The sequence below is a fragment of the Dunckerocampus dactyliophorus genome, chromosome 6 (genome assembly GCF_027744805.1).
Source record: "Dunckerocampus dactyliophorus isolate RoL2022-P2 chromosome 6, RoL_Ddac_1.1, whole genome shotgun sequence".
Classification (NCBI taxonomy): Eukaryota; Metazoa; Chordata; class Actinopteri; order Syngnathiformes; family Syngnathidae; genus Dunckerocampus; species Dunckerocampus dactyliophorus.
In genome coordinates, this window is record NC_072824.1 from 14,593,112 (window position 1) to 14,620,240 (window position 27,129).

The 27,129-nt window shown below is 40.1% G+C and overlaps 2 protein-coding genes across 3 annotated transcripts; both read right to left on the bottom strand.

Moving 5' to 3' along the window:
• Positions 1–76: 76 nt before the first annotated feature.
• polg2 (polymerase (DNA directed), gamma 2, accessory subunit) lies at positions 77–8,687 on the bottom strand. 2 transcript variants are annotated; one of them, XM_054779591.1, is made up of 8 exons: positions 7,683–8,687; positions 7,507–7,611; positions 6,487–6,587; positions 6,223–6,408; positions 5,980–6,126; positions 5,793–5,873; positions 3,867–3,967; positions 77–3,784 (listed from the first exon to the last, which is right to left on the bottom strand). In XM_054779591.1, the coding sequence occupies exons 1-8, from the start codon at positions 8,161–8,163 to the stop codon at positions 3,619–3,621; spliced, it is 1,368 nt and encodes a 455-aa protein (XP_054635566.1). In that variant the 5' UTR covers positions 8,164–8,687; the 3' UTR covers positions 77–3,618. The 2 variants fall into 2 exon arrangements, 1 of the variants encoding a protein (XP_054635566.1); XR_008570718.1 differs by having other exon boundaries at positions 3,637–3,784; positions 5,797–5,873.
• Positions 8,688–8,832: 145 nt separating this feature from the next.
• LOC129182922 (probable ATP-dependent RNA helicase DDX5) lies at positions 8,833–19,143 on the bottom strand. The gene is made up of 13 exons (XM_054779590.1): positions 18,965–19,143; positions 17,189–17,384; positions 16,984–17,080; positions 15,363–15,496; positions 15,113–15,178; positions 13,580–13,721; positions 13,322–13,482; positions 13,068–13,240; positions 12,873–12,983; positions 12,707–12,768; positions 11,255–11,314; positions 9,682–9,903; positions 8,833–9,601 (listed from the first exon to the last, which is right to left on the bottom strand). The coding sequence occupies exons 1-13, from the start codon at positions 19,003–19,005 to the stop codon at positions 9,150–9,152; spliced, it is 1,917 nt and encodes a 638-aa protein (XP_054635565.1). The 5' UTR covers positions 19,006–19,143; the 3' UTR covers positions 8,833–9,149.
• Between the last annotated feature and the right edge of the window lie 7,986 nt (positions 19,144–27,129).

A 27,129-nucleotide genomic window follows, 5' to 3' on the forward strand; every position in this document is an offset into this window, starting at 1 on the left:
CTAATGTTCGTGCATTACCGCCACCTTTCGGATGTGAATGATCCCTATGGCTTACAGACTACAATATACACTCCTGATCAAAATTTTAAGAAAAATTGCCATAATTTACATTTGGCACTGTTAGATTTTAAGGAGGTGCTAACTAGAGCTTCCAAATGCAAAAAGAAGAAATGGGAGTGAGACAAAAAATTTTAGAGAAGGCAATTTATTGCAAACAACCATTAAACTGAAATAGGCCATTTTTTCCCCTTGCCATCCATCCCCAAATGTTTTTTTAATTGGATTTAGATTACGAGAACAAGCAAGATGGTCCAAAAGAGTGAGGTTATTCCTCTGGAAGAAGTCTGTTGTCAGGCAGGCATTGTGAATTGCAGCGTTGTGATGTTGAAAAACCCAGTCATTACACACAGACGAGAGCCTTCAGTCATGAGGGATGCCCCGTGCAACATCTCCACATAGCCAGTTGCCGTTTGACGCTGCTCACAACCTGGAGCTCCGTTGTTCCATTGAAGGAAAAAAAAGCACCCCAGATGATGATGGCGCCCCCTCCACTTTGTCGTGTGGGAAACATCACAGGTGGGATCTCCTTGTCATGATAGTAAGGTTGGAAGCCATCAGAATTGTCAAGGTTATATTTTCTCTCATCAGAGAAAAAAGCTTTCCTCCACCTTTCAATGTCCCACGTTTGGTGCTTTTGTGCAAATTCCAAACGGTCAATTTTGTGGCGTTGACAGAGACGAGACCTTTGAAGACTTTTTTTTTTTAACCCTTCTAACGCAGATGGCGTCTGATGGACTGCATTCGGCACAAGCAACCTTCATTTGCGCCCCGAGGATCATCCCGTGTCTTGACCCACAGCCAATCGGATCTTCCGGCTCAGGGCCGGTGACATTTTTTGTCACCGGCCACTTGACTTTGGCTACTACTTGACTTTGGTGTTCCATAACCCTTAGGATCTTTTAAGATATTTGAAATGTTTTATGCAGCAATGGCGCGCTGCGAGAGGCCTTGCTTATGCAGCTCAACAATAAGTGAATACCTAACAGAAAATGACACTGAATCCACATTTTTGCAAATATTTTGGCTTTTAAATGCTGTGGTCTTAAACTTTTGATCAGCTGATGAACAGCCAATTTCAGATTTATGATTGTTTGCAATAAATTGCTCATTCAATTTTTTTTTCGTCTCACTCCCATGTCTTCTTTTTGCATTTTGAAGCTCTACTTCGAACATCTCTAAAATCCAACAGTGCAAATTGTAAATTCTTGAAATTTTTCAGCTGGTCGTTACAGGAGTGTATCAATACAGATAACATTTATATGTTTTAAGGAGAGACACAAATAACAATAGAATATGCTCTATTATCTTGGTTTGGTGCCTTTAAAAATTTCTAACAGATATTTTATGACCTTATGCCTTGATGATTTAGTACTTAGGATGTCTTTTATGCTGAAAGTCTCTCCCATGTCTACGATTTTCCTCTTTATATTATTTCTTTCTCTGTCATACCTAGTGAAATTAATAAGAACGGACCAATCAATGGACCAATGATGGCGGGGTAAGAGTGTGAGCAAATCTTCGCGAGACCTGCCTTCGTCGGTCAGATTAATTTCAACACGACGTGTCACTTTTGTCCGCTTTTCAAGACTATATGTGTCTCAATTTTTTTTCATTTTATGAGAGCATATATGGCACTTTCTTGGCCACTTTTATATTGTAGCGTCGCTGGGAGAACTTCCTGCTGCACAACATGCTTTGCTGGACAGCTTTGTAAATAGTTGTAAATATTACGTGTAAGTTGTTGTCATTCCCCGTAGTATTAGTAACTGCCCTGGGTCTTTGTATTTGTTGGTCTTTGTCTGACAACATGGCCATGGTGTTCTTTGTCGTAACCTCCATTTAATTCCTATTGTGTGCCATGCTCACTCCAAGGTCTGTCCTGACAATTGCCTGCCCAAATAAAGAGCAGCTTCCTGCTCAAGCAGCCGAAGCGCCTGTGAACGCCCCTTTGCGTTAATTACTAAGCAAAGCAGTACAATGCAGCCTACTAAAAAAAATGTGGTAAGATGACCACAGGTGGTACGCAGGTTCTATCTTGAGGCACGCAGAACACCAATTTAAACAAAACAAACTAAAATTACATTCAAAATGCCATACAGAACATTAAATAACTATGAAATAATACGAAATCAAAGATTAATTGAAATTTAATTCGTTATTTTTCGACTGAATTATTCATGTTTAACTCCCCTCACACACAACATCCAATTACCTGCCAGTGCAAGCCAGATATCATAGATGCGGAAAAGGCAAGGTGATGGCAAGAGGTAGAAGGTACTTGCAAAGGTTATTTGAGACGATACTTGGTGTAAATCAAGGACGCAAAATGAATAGGTGTGTCGAATCTGCCGCAAATGAATGGAACAGAGTGGAGTACGCCATGGAGCCACTGAACTCTGCATGGAGCCGAAAGTCCGCCATGATGGCAAGCAAGAGAGGTGGGCGGGGCTATGTCCACAACAGTGTTGCATGTATGAGTGTAAAATAAAGTTATGTGCTGTGTACACTTTGATTAAATGAATTATTTACTGAACAGAATTGTGCATATATTTAATAATCACCATACAAAATAATAGCAAGACCATAATTATATGGATAATTAAGTGGAAGCCATCATCACCACTGACTTGTCATTAAACTAATCACCAGAAACAAATTAGCTTTAAGCTATAGTGTGGGAGTCCCACATAATATACACTTAGTGAGTCTTGTCAACTATTCTGTTTATTTAAAACAACCAGTGTTATAAATCTACATTTTAAATACACATACCTATCTTTGTTTTTGGGGAACTTGAAAAATGACAAATCTAGTCTTGTGGACTGCGTATCACAGCAATAAACGACTTAGCAGTGTGCAAAGGACATGCTCACCATCATGGCGGCCACACCCGCACAGGGCATACTACAGAAGTTTTTGCCGAGTTGACAGCCCCATTCATTATAAATAGTTTGACAACGACCAATCTAGTTACTTAATGCAGGTTGTCTTCTTGATAATTCAACATGGCACTTCTTTGATAACGTACCATGAAACAATAAGCAAGAATGGTCTGAATGACCGACCACTCCAGTGTGTGCCCAGCCCCTCTCGCCTGAAGTCAGCTGGGATAGGCTCTAGCTATCCCAGCGACCCTAGTGAGGAAAAGCGGCATAGAAAATGGATGGATGGGTCTGAATGACTAAATATATGACATCAAATCACTTACCACTTCCACACGGAATGGAGGAGAACATTTTTCACTCTATCACGTCAGACGTGCCATGGCTAACTTCATGCAGTGTCACGGAATGTAATGTAAGGTAATGTCTCACTATGTTGTATCAATACTGCTGCCAAGTGACCAGAATAATTCATATCACTTGTATTTAAATATGTTTTGACTAACGATAGACCATTTATTCATTAATTTCTGGAAAAAAAAGCAATATAGTGAGGGAATAATAAGCGAACCGCGATACTGCAAGGGACGACTGTATATACTGTTAATGTGGATAGGGTTCTGTACCTAAAACAATTCAAAGCTGAGGCTGTATATCACATCACCAAACACATCATTTACATGTTGTCTGCAGCAGAAATGTATCTGCAGAGGAAGTTCTTTATGTCCGAGATATGCATAGTCTCTTTGATGGCAGTGTCTCTGCTGCGCACCTGCAGGAGGCCGCTTTCTAGCGTGTTGTCGCTGATGACGGCAGTGAAAAGCACGCCCATCTCATCATACCTAAGAAGCATTGACATGGTAGCGACACACGTTAAAGATGATTTGCCTTTTCAAGTTAGTGAAAGAGCATGATATACTTTACTTGGAGTTTAGCTGCTCCATTGGCGTTGACGTTGTTTCAAGATATCCAGGCCAGACTGAAATCTTTGCTTCCTTCAACTCCTGCAGCAGGCCTTCGCAAACCTACATAAGCACAGACAATTTGTAGTTACTTTGGTTGTCGTTTATTTGCTTCAGAATTCAACATGCCCAAAAAGGAGTAGGAAGAAGCAGAACTTATTTAATCCTACCCCTTCTCCATGTCTATTACTGATAAATTCATTCGCACCATGTGCTTAACATGCTGACACTAAAAATTATTAATGTGTGCATATTTTGTCATTAAAAGGTTTGTTGTTGTACAGGTGTCAAATATAGTGTCTAAATAGTATAAAAAAGAATAGAGAATACACTTTGTAGCAATAGATTGATATATTATGCAGGGATCAAAGTAAAGAAAGAATGAAGGGGAAAAAAAAAATAAGAATACAAAATAATCAGTGTAGCTTGTGCAGTGGTAAAGGAAAAAATAAAACAAAAGGTGTTAAAAAAAAAATAAAGCTAAGAAATACAATTCTAATAAAAATTGGTTACATAAATTACACATGGAAATAAATAAAAGTTTCAATTAATAATGAAAAGAAAACGTTAAAATAAGAGAGATTAAATATGAATGAAGTAAATACTGGAAAAAAGCACTTTCAATGAAACATCTGGCTTTATCAGTAAATAATCAATGGACCAAAGGGAATGGTTAAAATGAAAAACACATTCCTCATCTAATTTACTGCTCCAACAAATGCTTCTAATGAAACCGCTGTCTAACAGTCAGGTAACAGTCACTGTCAGGTAATTGAGACGCCCATAAGAATGTATTTTTGACACTTAGCTCATTGGTAATCGACTTATTGTGAATGAGTAAATTATTTTGGCTAAATACTGTAATTCCTAAATGCCATTTAGGAATTACAGCTACAGTGGTGTGAGAAAGTGCTTGGCCCCTTCTTGATTTCTTTTTTTTTTTTTTTTGGCATGTTTGTCACACTTAAACGTTTCAGATCAAACAAATTTAAATATTAGTGAATGACAACACAACTGAAGACAAAATGCAGTTTTTAAATGAAACTTTTCATTATTAAAAGGGAGAAAAAAAATCCAAACCTACATGGCCCTGTGTGAAAATGTGATTGCCCCCCTGTTAAAACAAAATTTAACTGAGATTAATTGAGCTCTATCAGTCTGGAATAAAGTTATAAAGCCATTTCTAAACCTTTGGGACTCCAGCGAACCACAGTGTGAGCCATTATCCACAAATGGCCAAAACATGGAACAGTGGTGAACCTTCCCAGCAGTGACCGGCCAACCAAAATTACCCCAAGAGCGCAGCGACAACTTATCAAAGAGGTTACAAAAGACCCCACAACAACATCCAAAGAACTGCAGGCTTCACTTGCCTCAGTTAAGGTCAGTGTTCATGACTCCGCCATAAGAACGACACTGGGCAAAAACGAGCTGCATGGCAGAGTTTCAAGATGAAAACCACTACTGAACAAAAAGAACATTAAGGCTCATCTCAATTTTGCCAGAAAACATCTTGATGGTCCCCAAGACTGGTCTGAGGAGACAAAAGTTGAACTTTTTGGAAGGTGTGTGTCCCATTACATATCTAAAAATATCAACAGTGTCCTCATGCAACCTATGAGTTTTCCATACGCGGCCAACGATGGAAAATGTATGGCTATCTCTGCCTGTAATCTTTCAATCCTGTTACTTGCACCCTCACCCTTAGCTCCGCCCACTTTAAATGCACATTATGCTGTCAAATCTATCACGAACCATGTCACAATTTCACCAAAAACTTATGAAAGAGATACCGTTTTCGGCCGATGTTGACATCTAAAGTACTGTTACAGTACAAACACAAAACATTTCAATGATCAAAGAAATGTATCAGTGGAGTTTCTCTTACCTGCCTCAGTTCCGTTGTGGCGCCCCTGCCAATACCTAAAGCCACTTTGACTGGCGCCAACAATGGATGCAACTTCAGCACCTGAAGTAAAAAAACCAACCAAACAAACAAACAAACAAACAAACAAAAGACACATTTTTAGTTTGGATAAGGATAGTGAAAGTAAGTACACTAATTGTTACACCACCTTCCTCTGCTGCAGCTGCTGCTTTGCATCTTCTTTCTTGTGCAGCAGGAGAGAGTTGGACAACAAGGCCAACAAACCACGGTCAATGTTCCCCGTTATAGAAACCACATGAGGAACTGACTTGCGCCCATTTCGACTCTGTGGAAACTTTGTAAAGGAAAAAAAAAAAACAATGCAAGAACGTCATTATACAGACTCCAGCTCACAAAACAGAGCCATAAAGCAGTGTGGATGTCCCCTGACCTGGAGTTTGGAGCGCATTCCTTTGTGGATGTGAAGCAACTCACAGTCTCCCCGGCTCCACAGCACCTCCAGGAGCTCCTGACCCCATGGGAAGTTGTAGAAGATCTTTATGCCTCGAGACGCCGGCCCTTCCAGTTCCTCCTGCGGGACGTCACTGCTGCTGAAGTCTGATGGAGCAATGGCAAACTGGGCAAAAGCAGATGAAAAACATTAACGTCCATTGACTATTATCATCCAAAACATGTTCTCTCACTAACAACTCACTTTTCTCCACCATTTGAGCCTCTGTCGAGCCCAGTGGTCCAACCATTGTGAGGAGGTCCGAGCGGAGCAGAACCAGACAAGAGATGCTTGAGTGACTTCAGCTGGAATGACAGAAATATCATTTTAGAATTACATATAGGCGCCGTTGTATTTACAGTATCACAAAAGTGAGTACAACCATCCATTTTTATCTTCTCAAGGGACAATGCTATCGAAATTAAACTTGGATATACTTGAGAGTAGTCAGTACACACCTTGTGTAGTAGTATAGATTTACTATCCACTTTAAATTAGTATGGCACTGGGCGGAGCTGTGCTTCATTGAGGAGAAAAATGTATTGAAACACACTGAAAAAGCATTATACCCTTCATGGAAGTATTCCAACATAATAAGGAGCCCAAGCACACCTCCAAGATGACAAGTGCCTTGCTGAGGAAACTGAAGGTCATGGTGATAGGGTGGACAAGTACGTCTCCTCCAGACCTGAATCCAATTGAGCACCTGTGAGGCATCATTCTAAAGTGGAAAGAAGGTAGAGGAGTGCAAGCTGTGTAACATCAATCAGTGATGTCATCATGGAGGAATGGTGGAGGATTCCAGTAACAGCCTGTGTAGCTCTGGTGAATTCCATGCCCAAGAGGATTAAGGCAGTGCTAGATAACAATGGTGCTCCCGTTATATATTTACTCTACCAACACAATTTTGATATGTTCACTGTGAGGTGGACTCACTTGTGTTGACAGTTATTTTGACCATAACAGCGATATGTTGAGTCATTTTCAGTGGATAGTAAATATATACTGCTATACAAGTTGCCCACTGACTACTGTAAAGTATATCCACATTTCATTTCTATACTATTGAGAAGATGTAACATGAATGAAATGTGAGGGTTGTACGATGTACACCTCCAACATAATTGTTAGAGTGCACGCTACTGATTCCAGAAACAAGTGTGGTCCTCTAGAAAGACACGTAAAAGGACGCCTGAGGGAGTGTATGTACGACACCTCACCAACCAGAGCCATCTTTTGAGCGCTGGAAACACCGACCAGTCTCTGCTAGGCCAAAAGGGAGCTTCCTGTTCACCAGCTCAAACGAAGGGACAAAGTGTTCCAAAGCACCTTAAAAAATATACACTGTGAATAATTTTCATATCACATTTTCACTTGCATGGGAATATTTTACTTTGTACCTTGAAATACGTTTGTCCTCAGCAGTGCTGAGTTCTGCAGACACATGTGGACACTGTGGATGAGCTGCTCCTTGCTCAGCTCTTTCTGATTCAGTATGTTCTTGATGTCATCAGGCTCTGTAATTCTCAGGTGTCCCCATCCGTCCATCACTGCATACCCACTGCTACTCGGAGTGTTTATCCCGAACACCTGAGCCCTGGATCCGGTCATCGAAGACCACCACTGGTGCAGCACATTCCTCCTAAGCTTCAGGCCCAGTGGTCCGTAGCAGCAGCTCGTCCCACGCTTGAATAGTTCCACGTTGATCTCACCAGGAGAAATGAAGTGTCTGTCCACAAAAAGTTGCAGCAAAGTCCTGACTTGGTCCGAATCTTGATTCGTTGGTAGAGTGCTGTGTCCTCTTGTGTGTCGCCAAATATTTGCTGATTGACATTTCAATGCACGCCTAAGTCGGACCTTTGTCACGAAGTAAGTTAACATGATGGTTAACTGTCCAGGACATAAAAAAACCCGCTATTGCACATATACTTTTAGTTCGAGGTATTACAATAAACGTTCTTGATATGAGTTGAGGGAGCAAAATGGGTTAAGACTGCTAGCATTAGTCAGTTAGCTCGTCGTTCATTATAAATTCAGACATGTCTTTTCCCAAAACTTTGTTCTCTAAACGTCTAATACGGCAATGTTTGTAAAACATGAAAAACAAGTCACGTTGTTGTTTAAACTTCGTAGGTTACATGCCATGCAAGTACTTCCATGTCGGAAGCAGATACTGCATTTACTTCCGATCATCCTTTGGTTACTGATTTGTCAGAGCGCCATCTGCTGGAATTGAGTATGTATGCGGGCGAATCAGTGTTGACGTTCATGCTTACTGGTATCTTGTCCTGAATTTTTGCTATACTGATCATAATCCCACAAGAGAAAATACAATTTATACTTAAATATAAAATATAGTGATTATAATCCCTCAAGAGAAAAAATACAATTTATATTTAAATATGAATTGTATATATTGTGTGAACACCTCACAGCACCAGCAGAGCGCTTTCTAATAGTTTGTGGTTACTTCATATAGCTACATGAGTCCAAATACAATGCCGTTTTAACAGTTTTACATTATGGCATACACACATTGAATCGAAAAGAAACTCCCCTATTGTTTTTTATTGAAAAAAAGGGTCAGATGCACATTTTCAATATATTCATCACCACGTCACTTTCACTAATTTATACCACAAACGCAATACAATGCATTATCTAGCTGAATTACAAAGGAATGTAACACAAAAAAAGTGCAGCACACCACAGTTGCATGTGCTGTTACGGAATTAACTGCAAACCCTGCTGTATGCAAAAACAAAGTTAAACAGGTAATATTAATTAACAACGATGATAATAATAAAGTAGATTAAAGAAACAAAAAATGAAAACAAGTAGTATAATATTTTGTGTGGACTTAAAATCTACTGTGGAAAGGGTGGAGGCATGGGGTAGGGCACCATTGGAGGTGGAGGTGGGGGTGGTGGCTGTTGAGCCTGTGGCGGCGGTGGCGGTTGAGAGGCAAAAGGAAAAGGGTGATTCATGCCATTCTGGGCAGGCCTCTGCATAGCCCCAAACTGAGGGGGACCCTGGAAGCTTTGGTTAGCAAAGGCACCCACCTGATTGGACGGAGCACCAAAACTGCCTTGGCTGTTGCTGTAACTGTTGCTATAGTTACCACTAGAGTGACCACTGTTACTACCTCCATAACCGCCCCCATTTTGTACCTTGCCTCCAAACCCACCCTTTGGCCCATTACCAAACCCCCTATCGTTGTCCCTGTAGTTACCACCACCAAAGTTATCGCGCCTCCCACCTCCGGAATACCTATCTCGACGGTCGTCCTTGTAGCCACCACGTCCCCCTCTTCCACGACCTGTGATGGATCAGGAAAAAAAAGCATGGGTCTGGCATGCTTCACATTTCATTATGTCAATAACAGCCATGTTCTTTTACCTCCTCTGTCCTCTGCCATCTGGATCAGCTTGGGGTTTATAGCCTGGTTGGCCTCCCGCAGCACAGAGATGAGGTCACTAGCCTGTTTCATGTTGTTGGGGGTGAAGAAGGTGTAAGCTGTGCCCGTTTTTTGACTGCGGGCTGTGCGTCCAATGCGGTGGATATAGTCCTCGGAGGAGTTAGGGTAGTCATAATTGATGACAAATTTCACATCCTCCACATCTGTGAAAAGTGTTGCAGTGTGGCAAAACGAAACATGGGAGGCCACACAGGATTTTGCACACCACAACAGCCAGACCAAAGCAAACAATTAGCAACTGTGAAGGCTGGGAAAGATGGTGTTTAGGCTGTGGAGGGAAGGGGTTAGCGCATCATCACTTTGTAATCATCAATCCATGGGAATACTACTGTGGGAAGAGAAAAACGATGCACACTCCAATTGCTTACCATTGTCCAAATGATCCAAAAAACACTCACTCCCATGTTTGTTACCAAGGGAGATTGAAAATGGATTTAAGGCTTACCATAAGGAGTATGCATTCACTAGTCCTTTCCCAATGCAGCCAAATCCCCCACAAATTGTCAAGTGACATCCAGGAGCTTCTTCTACGCAGTTGGGCCAGGATATGCACTGGGGCCTCCTCATGTGCCAATAGTGAAGCATTTTTTGCAGGTCTGTTTTTCCCAGTACACCCTCAAAAGAAGCCACACTGCACATCTTGCCAAGAACAAATAGACCGGCTATTAAAATTGAGGGGCCCGAGCATTGAGCCTTGTGGGACTCCCCCTCGGAAAAAACCCTTCATCCCTTCATCAGTCTCATCAAGGCAAGATCTCCTAAGAAGCCAGTGTTCACTTGAGAAAATGTCTCTCGTTGGCAGGTCTCGACATGACTATAAAAAACAGGCGATACAGGGAGGAACTTTGGTTTGAGCTGTCTGTCACTCTTTCTCCTTACTAGCTCTTCCCACTAACCCCTAAGCACATGTGCCAGGTCTTGTTAATTTTCAGAGACACGTTTTCAAACTGCTCTCTCCATTTCAAGGAATCCAGCACTTTGACGGCGAAAGGAAATAAAAGTATGTTGATACACAATCCGAAAGGTAACGATTTTTTTCCAAATCTCAAACAGGGACTTGCAACACAGCGCTCTGTGACACAACACCATGCATCAAGATTTTTTTTTTGGCGAGGGTTGTTACGTTTGAGTTGGAAACAGCTGGATGGCATTGTTGGGTGAAATCCATGGACAGAGAACAGATGTGTGTGTATATTTCAACATGTCAGAGAGAAAGGCTTAGCCACAAAGCCTTTTGAAAAAAATCACTGGCACACAACAGCTGTCACCTCTCTAGGCCCACTGGGTGGCAAGCCAGTTGAGCACTTCCAATATGTCATCCTTCTCCCTCTCGAGGCCTGGGACTGTCATGCCTAGTGCCTGCCACAAAGACTCCACCTTAAGGTGAGAAAAACTCAGAAAATGCATAGAGAAGTTAAAGAAAGCAAAAACACTTTCTTTAAATCAAGTGTAACACAGTAGAGAGATGTGAGAGATGAGAAAGGGCAAACTGACCTAAACCACGGGAGGCCACGTCTGTTGCGATGAGGATCGGTGCTTTGCCATATCTGAACTCTAAAAAGGAGAGGGGCAGGCATTTCAGTAAATGAGAGAACTGCACAGTAGCAGCTGCGCTCTACTTTGTACTTTAGAAATTGCAAAGAAGACAGGCAGTACTAGGGGTGGGGTAAATAATCGATTCTTAGATGCATCGCGATGCGGACATTGACGACTATTAATCGATTCATAAATGTCAATAATCGATGCTGACGGAACAAAAAAAAAAAAAAAAAACGGAACAAAGACATGGAAAGCGGAAGTGGCGCCCGGACAGTTTATGGTGGTGCTCCTACCTAAGTGTAAGACAAAATATCAACCCTGTTCTAGACCATGCATATGCTATGCATAAACTCCGACCCGCACCCGCTGGTTTTAAAGCGAGCGTCTGGAAGCACTTTGGCTTTCACGTAGTTGAAGGTAAAAATTAGCTGGACAAGAGGCAGAGAATATGCAAGCTTTGTCATACAAGCTTAAAATATTTAGGGAAACACGACAAATATGACAAACCACATAGCACGTTTCCACCCGAACCAGGAGGAAAAACAGCCAGCTGAAGTTGCTGCCAACCAGAGAACCATCAAGCAGGTGATAACTAATTTTCCACCCAACTCGGAAAAGGCAAAGCAAATAACAAAGTCAATTGCAACTTTTATTGCGAAGGATTTGCACCTCTATTTGATTGTTGAGAAGCAGGGCTTTGGTTCTTTGCTGCGCACTTTGGAACACAGATGCAATGTCCCATCGCATGTTATTTCACTGACACTGGCAATTGTGAATAAGGGCAGCCTAGTTTTTTTTTTTTGGTTATTCATAATATACTGACATCTGCAAGTCGGTTTTTGACTTTGCTATGCAACAAAAACATTATTTTGTCAGAGATTCTATGCTCAGGATTTCAGTTTGAATTAAGAAGTCTATTATTTATTTGTGAATAATGGCAGATTTTTTTTAATGTTGGTTACTCAGAATATGCTGAAGTTTGTTAATTTTATACATGCTGCTACTAGTGCATTTTACTTTTCCCGCTGGTTCTGTGCAATGGGAAATATGTTGGTAGATGTAACCTTCCAATTATTAAAAGATAATGGAAGTAAATTAATCTGTCTCATGTTTATTTTAATTGTGGATCATTACAATTATTCTTTGTTTTAGTAGTACACAGTGAGTAAAAAGAAATTATGTATAGAAAAAAATTATGCATGAAAAAACTGACAAAACAATTGATCACAAAAAAAAAGATGCATCAATAATCTTTTTATCATCGCATGGCAGGCCTCTGAATCGTAGTCGCATCGAATCGTGAGGTGGCCAGAGATTCCCACCCATAGGCAGTACAAACCAATAGTTAGTAGAGGTGTGTTAAACCAAGTAGGTACCATGCTATGGAAAAACTTCTCTCATTCTTACCATTAAGGACCCAGTCCCTCTCCTGCTGGCTCTTGTCTCCATGAATCCCCATAGCTGGCCACCTATGCCATATATCAACACACACATACGCACACACGCACGAGCAAACCAGCTTCATTAAAAGTCATACTTTAGTACAACTACTGGTAAAACAACATGTCCTTACCCATCCCTTCTCATCCTCCTGGTCAGCTCATCACAGCGCCTTTTAGTCTCCACAAATATAATGGTCTTGTTTTCCTTTTCACTCATTATCTCCTCCAGCAAGCGAATGAGTCTGATTAAAGTATTAAAGTAGAGCAGAAGATGATGAGGGCTACTAACATGGATCCTATGAAACAAAATGGATCATTTGTCTTACTTGTCCTCCTTCTCCATGTCACTGCAAACATCGACTATCTGCAGGATGTTGTGGTTAGCGCTGAGCTGAAGCGCTCCGATGTTGATCTGTACATAGTCTTTCAGGAAGTCCTCAGCCAGCTGGCGGACTTCTTTGGGCCATGTGGCGCTCCACATCAGGGTCTGACGGTCTGGCTAGTAAAGGACACGATTGACAATGAACAATTCAATTTTAAAATGTTTAATAAGGTTAACATTTCTAAACTCTGTACTCACCCGTATTTGTTCCACGATCTTGCGGATCTGCGGTTCAAATCCCATGTCAAGCATGCGGTCGGCCTCGTCAAGCACGAGATAGGTGCAACGCCGTAAATTTGTTTTTCCGCACTCCAGGAAGTCAATGAGACGACCAGGTGTGGCGATGCAAATCTCAACTCCTGAAACAAAACCAGGATGAATACATCCTTATTTAAACATCTGACAGTTTTCCACTAATTTAACTTTCAACAGATAGATACCATCAGAGTAACATACCCCTCTCAAGATCCCTAATTTGGGGTCCTTTGGGTGCACCACCATATATGCAGGTGCTCTTGAGGCGTGAGGCCCTGCCATATTCAGCGGCAACTTGTTGCACCTGCTGGGCCAGCTCCCGGGTCGGCGCCAACACCAAGCACTGCAGAAAGCATGATTTTGTTTTAAAACATCCATTATTCCATTGAACTGGTAAAAGATGAAAGAAATATCCAAAACAGAGCAATACACTGGGTACTCAGTGGAACCCGCTGACGCCCCTTAGATTGGCTGACATAACCAAAACTACACACTTTCGCCAGAGACATAAGAAGAATGGGCGATACAGGATTTTTGTTGATATTGTTTTCCTCCATTTGTGCATATTTTTTAAATTTGATTCTTCTGTTTTCATATGACTGGTTTCATACTTTTAACTAGTATGCACAAATCTTGCTTCCAGTGGCTAACAATCTAAAAAAAAAAAAAAGGTGGTACAATCCAGATTAATACTGCCATTAATTTATTTTGAAGCTTACTTTGCAGTGAACAAAAAGTCACAGTGTGCATGTTGAAATACTGTGTAACTATAGACAGTAGTTATGCTGTTGGTCCTCATTGGATGGGTATGACTCGCTTAGTTTCACATGGATAACGACGACGTTAAAGGAACATTTTTGCCCATCATCCACAATCCTTACGTGAGACACGTTTCTCTACGTTCTAAAGATATAAAAAGAGATAAAAAGACGGTGCCAAGAATGCACGTAATGGGAAAGACATATTCCGCCTATAAAGCCTTCTGAAAAGAACTCCAAAAAGCACCAACAACACTTAATTTGCATATAATGTGACGTGCATATTAGCCAAGCTACAGAGACATTGTTATTATTATTGTTGACATTGTTATGCAGATCGAGCTTTGTTACTGGTGTAATGACACCTTGCCACACCACACCGGCGAGCTACTAGCCGGCTAGCGACTAGCTTCACCGAACACTCGCCTGCAGCGCGTCAACACCTCAGGCCCAAGGGTAAAGCTACATATTGCTGTTGCTGTTGTGTTTTATTTTGGACTTTGGAAATGTTAACGCTAGGTGTAGGCGTTCATTTCTATGTTGCTATGTGAAATCAATGCGCCCTGGAAGGAAGTTCTGATAATTCGTAAGAGGACCAAAATACGGCAAAATACTGTGAGTATTACATGTTATCATGAATGTACTTGTTACTACATGGTCACAGCATGTATATAAAACCATAAAAACTTGTTGGGGGTTTTTGGAGGTGTTTTAATAGCAGGCTTTATAGGCGGATTGTTGTATCCCATTACGTGCAGTAATGAGCTGTCTCTTTTTATATCTGTAGAACGCACAGGAAAGAGAAAGACGTGTGTTCATGTCTCCATGATGGGCAAAAAAAACACAAAAAAACAACAACAAAAAAGTGCAGTTTTCCTTTACCAACACTACAACTAATGTCTGGCCAACTTTTCAGAGATATGACCACTTGGGTCTCAAATGACATTGCATGACTGGATGTGGATGTTTTACTTACAATAGGTCCATCGCCATGCTCCAGGAAGGGCTGATGTTGGATGTGCACAATAGCAGGTAAGAGGTACTGAAGAGGGAGACAGGAAATTGTACATGTTAGTAAGTGTATGTGATCATTAAACCAGTAGAATTGCCACATAATTCACAGAATGTCTCGTTTTTACCAACAAAACATTCAGTGCCTGGAAAGACCGGTGGAAAGAGCTTCGTTTGCTGCCTAGTTTTTTTTTCAATCATGATTCTATACTTACTGCAAGGGTTTTACCAGAGCCCGTTTGAGCAATGCCAACCATGTCTTTGCCACCAAGAGCCACTGGCCACCCCTGAGACTGAATAGGGGTTGGTTCAATCCAGTTCTGCTTCACAATGACATCCATGACATAGCCTGAAAAAGAAGACAAGGCTACGTCTAATTATTTCTGTTAAGCAATATTCGTTTTGACAGTCAAGTTTGCATTAAACTTCCAGAACTCCAAAACTTTGAGAACTTTTACCAGAAGACCTATACTTACCATGCATTAATAAAAACACTCACTTCACAATCCAAAGGAGTTGAGTGAGCACTAGCTTTGATCACTAGGAAGACCGTCAACATCAACTGACTTATTGGCTCATAAGGGACACTAAAAAAACACCCCAAGTGTGGAAGTACTTTCAAAAGGTTAAAGATGACTTTAGAAAGTGAAGTGCAACTTGTGTCAGCATATCCTTACCTATCACATGACAACCACGACCACCATTGGACCATCACTGAATATCACTTAAAACGGGTAAAGCTGTTAAACCAACTTCCCTTTAAAATCCCCACAGTGAATTTTAATGCAAGAAATTAGGCTGCTCAGTGAGAGTTTTGGGAAGTTGTTGTTTTTCAAGCCATGTTGTTCCTATTTTATGTGCACTTTTCTAACGTGTGCTGACAGCACCGGGTTTTGTTTTTTTGTCTTGCTTTCTGTGTCACTAAATAAATGGAAGTCACTGTTGTTGCACACCTAGCATGTTTGTTTATCTAAGTGCTTCAGCCTTTTTCTTTTAAGTGGAAAAAGTTGTAAATGAGATTTGTTGGTCAGGATTGACATTAGCTCTGTTTTTGAAAAAAACCCACAAACAATCAAGATTTTGACTATGAAAATCCTTAGTCGAAGATAACCCTAGTCGTTACACTAACTTAATGTTCTGAGAAATGACCACTTGGGTCTCAAATGACATTACATGACTGTTATATTAATAAGGAGTTGGTAATAATTAATACACCACTCTTGCATGTAGGATTAACTAGCAAAACACCGTTTTAACGGTGGTCTAACATCACCAGAATTGTGTAACGATGATCAATTTATGCTTGAATTGTGTGGAATGTATGCAGTTAAGGTACCTTAAAATCTTCAATCCCTGTGTTCTGTATTGCTGTGATAATTAAGACAATTTGAATTTCATATTGGTGAATTTATTACTTTGTTGTAATTTTATTTATGCTACTGAAGTATTTAAATGATTATTCTGTTCAACCTGCATGTCTCAAAATACTGTCAAAAATAAAAAGGCATTGTTTTTGGAAAAACTCTGCATGTTTTCCTTTTCAAGGCACCAGTTCAGCAACAAAACTGGTATCAGGTATCAGACAATATGTAAACAATACCCAGCCCTAGCCATAAGACAACTATCAAACCATATGTTTTAAGTAATAGCTACAAAACAGCCTCCATAAACCAGAAATGTGTATTTGTATATATCAAATGTTTCAATTCTGTTGAATACATAGATACACCATAAGTAATTTCTTTTGCAGGCTAAAAGCTGCCACATAGTGGTTAATATAAACCCTGGAGTGATTATGTTCAAAACAGGGTGGTGGGAGCACAAGTTCCAACTCACTTGGAAATGCTGCTTCATGGAACTTTACAATTGGTTTGGGGCATTCTCTTCCTTTCACTGTAACTTCTTTGCTTCTTCTGTACTGCTCAACCTCTTGCTGAAAATGGACGAAAAAGAAAAAAACACCAACACAATCACACTGATGAAGCCCAAAAAATGTTGTTAAATCCCACAGAAAATGGCAACAAAAACAAAGAAATCTTACAAGTGGTCTTCGGCTGACGTCTGGATGTTCCTGGTAGAAGTTCTTTTGAAACTTGGGAAGTTCATCAAGGTTCCAGTGCCTCTTCCTTAGCCTGTCACCAGGGTTGCCAAACTTGGCTGGGGGAGGTCCACCCCTGCTGCCTCCTCCTCCTCCACCGCCACCACCACCTCCATAACGAGGAGGTCCCCCACCATACCTAGTAGGGATGAGCGAGTACACCACTATCTGTATCTGTATCGGTATCTGTTCACCCATCTAAATTATCTGTATGGCATAAACCAGAAGTGGGTGTGGTTTAACCAGAAATGGGTGGGGCTTAAATTGTACATTATTTTAAGTCTGAAATTGACATAGATTGGTCAGAAGCTGCTATATTTATTGTTTATTAATCAGCTATATGTGTACTGTGTATACGTGTAAGTGATCTGTAAGACTTTGTTATTTAATTATTTTTTAATGATCTGTGTGGAGTTGGTGATTCATGCAAACATCCAGTGATGGCAAACGGGGAAATAATCGGTCAGCCTTGTTCACTGTAGTTTTCTCAAAAGCACCGTGTTCAGTACTACCAGCAAAGTTTTCCACTTTATATCAGCAGGCAAATTAGAATCAACAGATGAAAAATAAAAAAACCACACAGAACATATATTCAGCTTTCTTGATGTGGATGATTTTTTTTTTTTTTTTTTTTGAATAGGACATATTTGTTGTGTTCATTCTAAATTGTAAATGCCTGAAGCCTGACCTAGCACTGAAGGTAAATAATTATTATGCTGGTGGTCCTTGGGTTATGAACGAGTTCTGTTCCAACCACTGTGATGTATGATGAGTTATTGTGTAAGTCGGAACTTATTCCTAATTTACACCTAAATTATCACTCGGAACACATGAAATACATAAAAATACAGTAATAAAAATATTAAATACAACAATTACAACAAAACGGTATATTATTATAATTAAAGTTAAGTTTCATACAATTAGCCATAAAACTGAACGATATATTGAAAATCAAAATACCTAATAAGTTGGTCCCCCAAGAGCCCAGAGGTTAAATGACCTCTTTCAGGTTAAAATTCATCCATTCATCCATCTTCTATGCCACGTGGGTTTGCTGGAGCCTATCCCAGCTGACTTCAGACCAGAGGCTGGGTACGCCCGACTGGTCAGGGTTAAAATGATAAAATAAATAAAAATAAACTGATATTAATGTTCACTTCAAATTAAAATGCTCTCTTTTTAAATAAAAAGTTTGCTTTAGAAAATGTATTATCATTTGAAAATAGAGCAAAATTTCACAGTCACATCAAGGTGAATTAATCGAATGTCGATTATGAGTGGACTAGGCCTTCTGTATATTCCGTGACATGTATTCATTGTGACATTGTAGACCACTATGGTAAAACGCTTCAAGCCAAGTCCATTTGGGGAACAAATCTTAATCAAGGAGAAGTCACTGTGTCATACAATAATGTTGTTTGTTGTTGGTGTTTTTTGTTTTTACGTTTTTTTGATAATGACGTTCGAAGTGCAATCGCTAGCTGTCATCTTGGTCGACAATATTGGTCGATGTTTCAAATATGTAGTGATGTTACCTTCGGTCAACTTTACCGCATAAATATAAATTATACAAATTATGTGAAAGACAAATAACATCCAGCCATCTTTCAAATTGGTTAATGACAGCAACACAAGCACTGACGTTAGCTAGCAGCCATTTGTATACTGCTCCGTTTTACCAGGAAGAAAAACAACAGGAGAATAAAACTGACTTACCCTCTGTCTCTGCCACGGTCTCTGTCTGAAAATCCTGGCATCGCGTAGCAGAATATAAAACGACTGTTATTTTTTTATATTTTAAACAGATTGTAACAAGTCTATCGTCGGTGAACACAACCAACGATGGTTGCTGGGCTAGGTAGAAGAGATGGCAGTAACGTCAAAGCAGGGCAAATAACTTTGTCGTATCATTGCGCTAAGCTGGGGCACCACTACTTTACTGTATATCCATGCGCCACTCACTTTGCATGAATTTCCACGCAACAGTTTAACTATTTTTTTTATTTACACCTTGAATCAAAGAATTTACATAATAACATCACAATTAACAGATCGTAATCAATAAACATAAATATGGCTGTCATCCCTGCAAATCATACAAATCAGTCAAGAATTCAAATGCAGCCTTAATCATTGCTAGTCAACAGCTTGTCAATGCTTGACAAAAAAGGGGGCGTTGTTTTTCATGATGGCAGCTGTTGCATTCATTCATCCACGTGATGGACGTATTCGATTGATTTGCCGGTTTCCCCTACATTCAGTAGAAGTCCTGTGTTTCAAAGAGAGATGCAGTACATGCAGAAGTCACTATGACATACAGAAGAAGTCGTGGTAAGGTGCGTGGCTGTTTCATCAAAACCAACTTGACATCAGCTTGACATCAACATGCAAGAACACAGACACAGCTAGATAGAACTACAATGCAAACAAATGCAAACCGCTACTCACCTTTTTTTTTTTGGAGTTCCTCATTTAACTTAGCAATTGTTGTCCTGAGATGGTAGACATCTGCCAATAGCTGAGTTGTCTTGGCCTTGTCTTTTTTCACTATAGCAGAAAATTAAACAACCAATCAACAAAGTGCACATTTTATAGTGTCAATCTTTGTGGCCAAAAAGAAAAATTACTTTGGACCTGGAGGCTGATGATCCCAATCAGAAGAAGGACACACAGCATACCCATGAGCATCAAACCCTTTCTGTTTGTCCTTTTCCTCGAGTCATTTTTGACCACTTTTAAGACAAATAATCACACTTTAAGTCCCAAAAATCAACATTTAACAATACTGTACTGTCTATACATGCGTTGTTATTGGAAATAACACTAAACAGCAGACTACAATGTAAAGACCCGTGTGATTGGCATACATACCTTGTTGTCGTGTGTCACTGGGTATATTTTGCAAAGTGTCCTCCACCCAGGGTTTGTCGTGCACCTTCAAACTCTCTACACTGACATAAATGTCCAAACTCTCGACAATGGCCTCCTGAGGACGTTGGCGCTTTCCACACACACAGTGTACAGGTCATTTGACATTACTACAAATGTTCTCAATAAAAAGCTGTTCTCTAAACACTAAAATAGGGAAGATCAGAAATGAGGAAGAAGCAGATCAATATCTACAGTATATATGTGTGCTTTTGCTTTGTGGATGTTTTAATTGATGGCCCTCACATCATCAGGTACCTCAAAATGTTGCAATAACAATAATTTATTCTGGTTTATACATTATTTTGTTATGTAGTTGTTTGTGACAGTGGAAATGAGTAGTGGTACTATGTTTTTTAATAATCACTGATCAGCTAATCAGTCTTCAACTGCTGATCTGCAGTTTTCGACATTTTGAATCTTGAATCCGAATGACATTTTGTGCCATTCAGTTTTTTTTGTGTTTTTTTTCAAGCTTTTTGGGTGTGTTGATTGAATGCTGGTCGAATTTGGCAGATAATCATTGGTAAAACATTTAACAATTGCCCTTTCTGTTCCCTAAATTAAGAAATAACACATTTGTTCCGCATGACAAAAATGTCCCACTGAAAATGTCACTTTTGAGCCACCATTTGTCCCATTCCATAGGCGCTACTGTTCCCTTCAAAACATGCAGCAACATTTCAATAAAGGTTTCCTGCAAGGGCGCCTGTGTTGGATTATGGTATATATCAATAAAAAAACCTGTGTATTTTATTTATTTATTTTCAATAAAAGAACAATGATGCTATGTAAACATACTGGCCTTTAAAAAAGTGAAAATCCCCAAAATATGATCAGTATTTCATATGTATGTTTCGGGCTGAAGTAGTTTTTAAAAAATGGCAAATTTAAAGTGGACAAAAATATGAGTGCATAATTTTTTTTTACAGAAGTTTTTGGGAAGCTGACGTTAAGTGTGAGTTTTTTGTTTAAAATCTGCCACTGTAGAAAAATTAGCAATGCATGAAAATTACTGTTGCTGTCCATGATAATCATAACAAATACTCGTTGAAATGTACTGCATGACATTTTTATTCACTCATTTGGTTAAAATTCCAAAAATAGAATTAATACTTCATATGTATATTTCAGGCTGAAGTAGTTTTGAAATATTGACATTTAAAGTTAAAAAAATATTAATATATAATATTTTATAGCAGCTTTTGAGAAGCTGACATTTTTTTATTTGAGTGGATTGACTGCATCGCACATAACTCATGTGTATTTCTCCCCGTATTTCATTTCATAACAATTCTGATATTCCGTGGGTTTGTTAAGGAGGCTCTGCGTTGATGACATGTGTTGTGAAAATACTGCACATATGCGTTTGAGATGCCAGCAAATCGCCACCCTTAGCCCCTGCTTATTGAGCACATTTAACCCATGCTTGGGTAATAACACTTCAAAAAAGGGCAAAAAGAAGAAGTTAGACTTTGAACGAATGTCCTTTGTTTCCTCAGATGCTGTTTGCGTCATGCTATTCATCCATCTTACAAGTCCCTACGCACTGTGCGCAGAGTCGTGCGTAGGGCAAAATGGCCCCACTATCCCGGGGGGGGGGGCATTTTGTGTAAGGGGGTGCATTCTCGTCACATGTGCAAAGAATGTGCATTGCTGCTGTGACGCATTGAGCACTAACTCAGCCCAAGCCCAGTGATTGACAGCAAGTCAAGGATGACTGTACTCCAAAACAGGCACGTAACCAAATTCAGGTTTAAGTCAAATAGTATAAAATAGCTTTTCATGGGTCAGGTAGGTCCTAAAAAGGTTGTGATTGCAGCTGCCCATGGGGGTCCAACGTGATGTTTTTCATAGGGCCCAGAATTCCTGGCAGCACCCCTGTTTGTGATACTGTCATTTTGTAATGGGGGAGTGAGGGGGGAGCCTCCAAATAAAACTCTGCTTCGATTTGGCCAGGGGTGGCTCTACATACCTGCATATAACATGACCACTGATGTACCATCCATCCAGCCATCCATTTTCTATGCCGCTTCTCCTCTGATGTACCATGTGTGCAAGAATTTGTCTATAGTATGTATGGTTCTACTTGAGGGTGAGACTGTTAACACTCCAAAAAGTTGAGAAGAAACCAGCCAAGAAGTGAGGTGTTGCTAACAACATCTGCGTAAAGCGTTCTTAAGTTGAGATATTGTGTTCCGAAGCTCATCCCTCTCTTTCGTTAAGGCGTTGAATCGTTCTTGTAACCTGTTGCAATGATTCCCCATCTGATTTTTGCCGCAATCCACCTGCTTCTTGTTCACATGCTTTTGATAGCTTGGACAAGTTTTGTTGCAGTCCAAATGGCTGGGTTCCTTGCTTGAGAACACTGTGGGAAGAAATACACCAACCATCTACAGCTGAACTGATCCAAATGATGCAATTCTGTTCATTAGCAAAGTTAGTAGCTAGTTAGTAGCAATAGTTTGACATAAATAGCTCAACACATCTAATATTGCAAACAGACACTATTTTTTTAATTGGCCATCTACTGAAAGTTTACATATTGTGAAAATAAATTTAATTTCCAATGTGGGTTGTATAATATCAAGTGCAAATTTAGCATCTATGCAGTTGACCTTGAACTGCTACTTACAGGTGAGACGTAGAGAAATGTTGAGTGTGGCTTGAATGACACACACAAGGCCAACGACTACAAGTACACAACAGATTCTATGTTCTGCAAAAGGAACACAGCAAAGTCATATCAAGAGGTTATGACTTAACAAAAACATGAATGAAATGAAAAGTCCTGTGTTTCGATGTCAAATGATGATGAATGGGTTACCGGTAAGATGTGCATGTCCGCTGTCTTTCGGACGTGGCATCTTTATTTGCTGCGTCCACCTTTTCAATCCACAAAGATCACTCAGCTGTACGTGTGTGTGCTTATGTTCTTTTTAACATGTTTCCCCCTCCAGAGAGTGAGCTAACACTTTATGATGAAATGCTGGGCAAACTGAAGTGTGGTTAAAGCAGATGTGAGGAAACAGTTGTGTGGAAAAGAACAAAAGCATGTTCTGCTTATATAACTTTTGCTTGCTTTCTGCTCATTTGGATTGTACTTCTTCCAACAATGTCCTGTGATGTTGTACCATAAATGCTCTAATTATTGCCATAATTATAACCTAAACCACAAAGAAGATGGGGATTTAATTGGAGAGGGAGCAGGCAATGATTGGAGAGACAAGTGAAAGCTCATTATGTACTACAGTATATATCAACTTAATGGATTTGGAGTGCATGAGAAAATAGAAAGGAAGACACAGCTCTCTTGGACCATATGGCCATTTGTTAACAAGTATATTGCACAATACAGCAGCAACAGAGCCAATGTTGCAATAGTAGTAAGGTGCAATCTGCACAGCTAGCTTTAATACCAGGGATTAAGTCACAGCCAGCTGCATTCATACAAAAATACCCATTTGAATTGGTACTTGCCAAAACGTCAATATACCGTAAATAACAAAGCTTCCCTCAAAGGCGCATATTCTTGATGCTGACCCCTCATGATACTTCAAAATTAGGCATGGTCCGGTTTGAGGTTCTGATTGTATGATAAACTTGGGAAAAAATATCACGATCTGACTCTTTCAGAGTAGATAACAAAATAACAAAAAGTAACTGAATTCTTTCTCAATAAATAGATAAATAAAATGCAGTTGCCAATACAGTCTACTGTGGCTAATCCTGCAAACTCAAGTCGCAACACAGTAAATATTTTCTTAGTTAAAAAAAAACAAAGTGAAATGCAAATAAATGCAATCAAGTGGCTGAAGAAGGTCATAACATACATATATATATATATATATATATATACACTGCTCAAAAAAATTAGAGGAACGCTTGGAAAACACATCAGCTCTAAACTGGGGGAAAAATGATCTTGAATATCTTTCCTGATAATAATTGGGTGATGTATTAGTAACAAAATGATGCCACATAATTTGATAGAAATGAAAATGATCACCCTATAGAGGGGGGAAATCAAAGACACCCCAAAAATGAAAGTGAAAAAATGATGCAGCTCACTGGTCCATTTTGCTAAAATGTCATTGTAGCAACTCAAAATGATTCTCAGTAGTTTGTTTGGCCCCCACGTGCTTGTACGCATGCCTGATAACGTCGGGGCATGCTCCTAATGAGACTACGGATGGTGTCCTGGGGGATCTCCTCCCAGATCTGGACCAGGGCATCACTGCGGTACCTGGGCGCATGGAGGAGATTCCAGGAGACAGGTAGTTACTCTAGGAGAGCTGGACAGGGCTGTAGAAGGTCCTTCAACCCTCAGCAGGATCGGTATCGGCTCCTTTGTGCAAGGAGGAACAGGATGAGCACTGCCAGAGCCCTACAAAATGACCTCCAGCAGGCCACTGGTGTGAATGTTTCTGACCAAACAATCAGAAACAGGCTCTATGAGAGTGGCCTGAGGGCCCGACGTCCTGTAGTGGGCCCTGTGCTCACTGCCCAGCACCGTAGAGCTGGATTGGCATTTGCCATAGACCACCAGAATTGGCAACTACACCACTGGTGCCCTGTGCTCTTCCCTGATGAGAGCAAGTTCAACCTGAGCACATGCGACAGACGTGAAAGGGTCTGGAGATGCCGTGGAGAACGTTATGCTGCCTGCAACATCATTCAGCATGACCGGTTTGGTGGTGGGTCAGTGATGGTCTGGGGAGGCATATCCCTGGAAGGACGCACAGATCTCTACAGGTTAGATAATGGCACCCTGACTGCTATTAGGTATCGGGATAAAATCCTTGGACCCATTGTCAGAACGTACGCTGGCGCAGTGGGACCTGGGTTCCTCCTGGTCCACGACAATGCCCGACCTCATGTGGGTAGTGTATGCAGGTAGTTCCTGGAGGATGAAGGAATTGATACCATTGACTGGGCCCCATGTTCACCTGACCTAAACCCAATAGAACACCTCTGGGACATTATGTTTAGGTCCATCCGGCGCCGCCAGGTTGCTCCTCAGACTGTCCAGGAGCTCATTGATGCCCTGGTCCAGATCTGGGAGGAGATCCCCCAGACACCATCTGTAGTCTCATTAGGAGCATGCCCCAACGTTGTCAGGCATGCGTACAAGCACGTGGGGGCCACACAAACTACTGAGAATCATTTTGAGTTGCTACAATGACATTTTAGCAAAATGGACCCGTGTGCTGCATCATTTTTTCACTTTCATTTTTGGGGTGTCTTTGATTTCCCCCCTCTATAGGGTGATCATTTTCATTTCTATCAAATTCTGTGGCATCATTTTGTTACTAATACATCACCCACTTATTATCAGGAAAGATATTCAAGATCATTTTTCCCCCAGTTTAGATCTGATGTGTTTTTGAAGTGTTCCTTTAATTTTTTTGAGCTATATATATATATATATATATATATATAATTTTGAAAAACTTGTGATGTTACGTTATTAATTCGTAGTAGGTCACACTTTTCCACAAACCAATTCAAAGCCCAGTCGTGACTGCGAGGAATAAACACATATCGTAGGAACGGTATGACGAGCAATTTTAGTGGTCTTGAAACTGTGACTTTTTCATACCGTGATATACTGTATCTTGAAACCGGTAACCCATGCCTCCTTCAAATGCAACTATTGCCATCTTGTGGAGTTCATGAAAACTACATCAAGAGGTTGCCTACAGCCACAACTGTTGCCGGCAATGTTTTTTGTCCGGGTGCCCATTAGAGAATTGCAGTTATTCGCTTTTGTAGACCACACCCCTTGCGGCCACAGTCAGTTGAATAGACGTGAATTAACATGTGTGCACTTGCGCTATTGGATTTAGCAGTGACCACCCGTCATTTACTTAGCAAGTCTGTGCGTGTCACAATTTAAACATTACACTGGAAAAAAAAAAGTCAAATTGGAAAAATATGCCTCTAACATGGCACAAAATCTCAGTTCAAACCATAAGAGACATCTCATGAGAGCTCGGTTGAGTATGCAACGAAGGCTTAACTCTGCATGTGTTTTGTGTGTCCAGTTTTTGCTTTTTAATTTTTTTTTGGTACAATTAATCCAAAAGAAGGAGTATCCTCAACAACTGATGTAAAGAGCAGAACACGAGAAGAGAAGCAGCAGCTTGATTGAGTAGCTAGATGTTGATGTTATATTGTTTTTATGCTCAACAGTGGATAACGTTTTTTTACACTTGCATGCCACTTGAGAATGTTAAAAAATAACATGCTTGTTTGGTTTGGTTTCATTTTATTCGAACATGCATGCAGGTTACAATGGAACACATCTCATGAATCATTTGACAGTTCCACATGTCCAAAAGGAGTAGAAAGAAGCAAAGCTTATTTAATCCTACCCCCCATCCGTTCCACATCTTGTGCAGTACATATTATTTACTTCCTGTATTCCATGGAATATTATTCCATATAATAATCAGTGTAATAATAAATACATAATAAAAACAAGCATGACAGAACAATAAATATAATAATCAATATAATAAATAAATAAGATGAAGGGAAGCATAATAAAGCAAGTTCAAGACTCTTCTGCCTTGTATTTAGCAAACATCAACTGCTTGTATTGTTTTTTTAATTCGTTCATCTTGGTACATTGTTTGAGTTCCTTGCTCAATCCGTTCCATAATTGAATTCCACATACTGAAATGCTGTGGGTTTTCAGCGTTGTTCTCGTATATAAGTGTTTTAAGTTTAATTTTCCTCTGAGATCACATTTCTCCTCTCTTATAGAGAAATACTGTATGACGTTTTTGGGTAATTTAATTACTTCTTGTGTGCTTTCCCCAGAACAAAAGGCAGCGGTATCATCCCCAAATAATACCATCCTTTAGTCCTTTGTTACTTCACAAATGTTGTTGATATCCAAATTGAACAGTTTTGGTCCCAATATTGACCCCTGGGGTACTCCACAC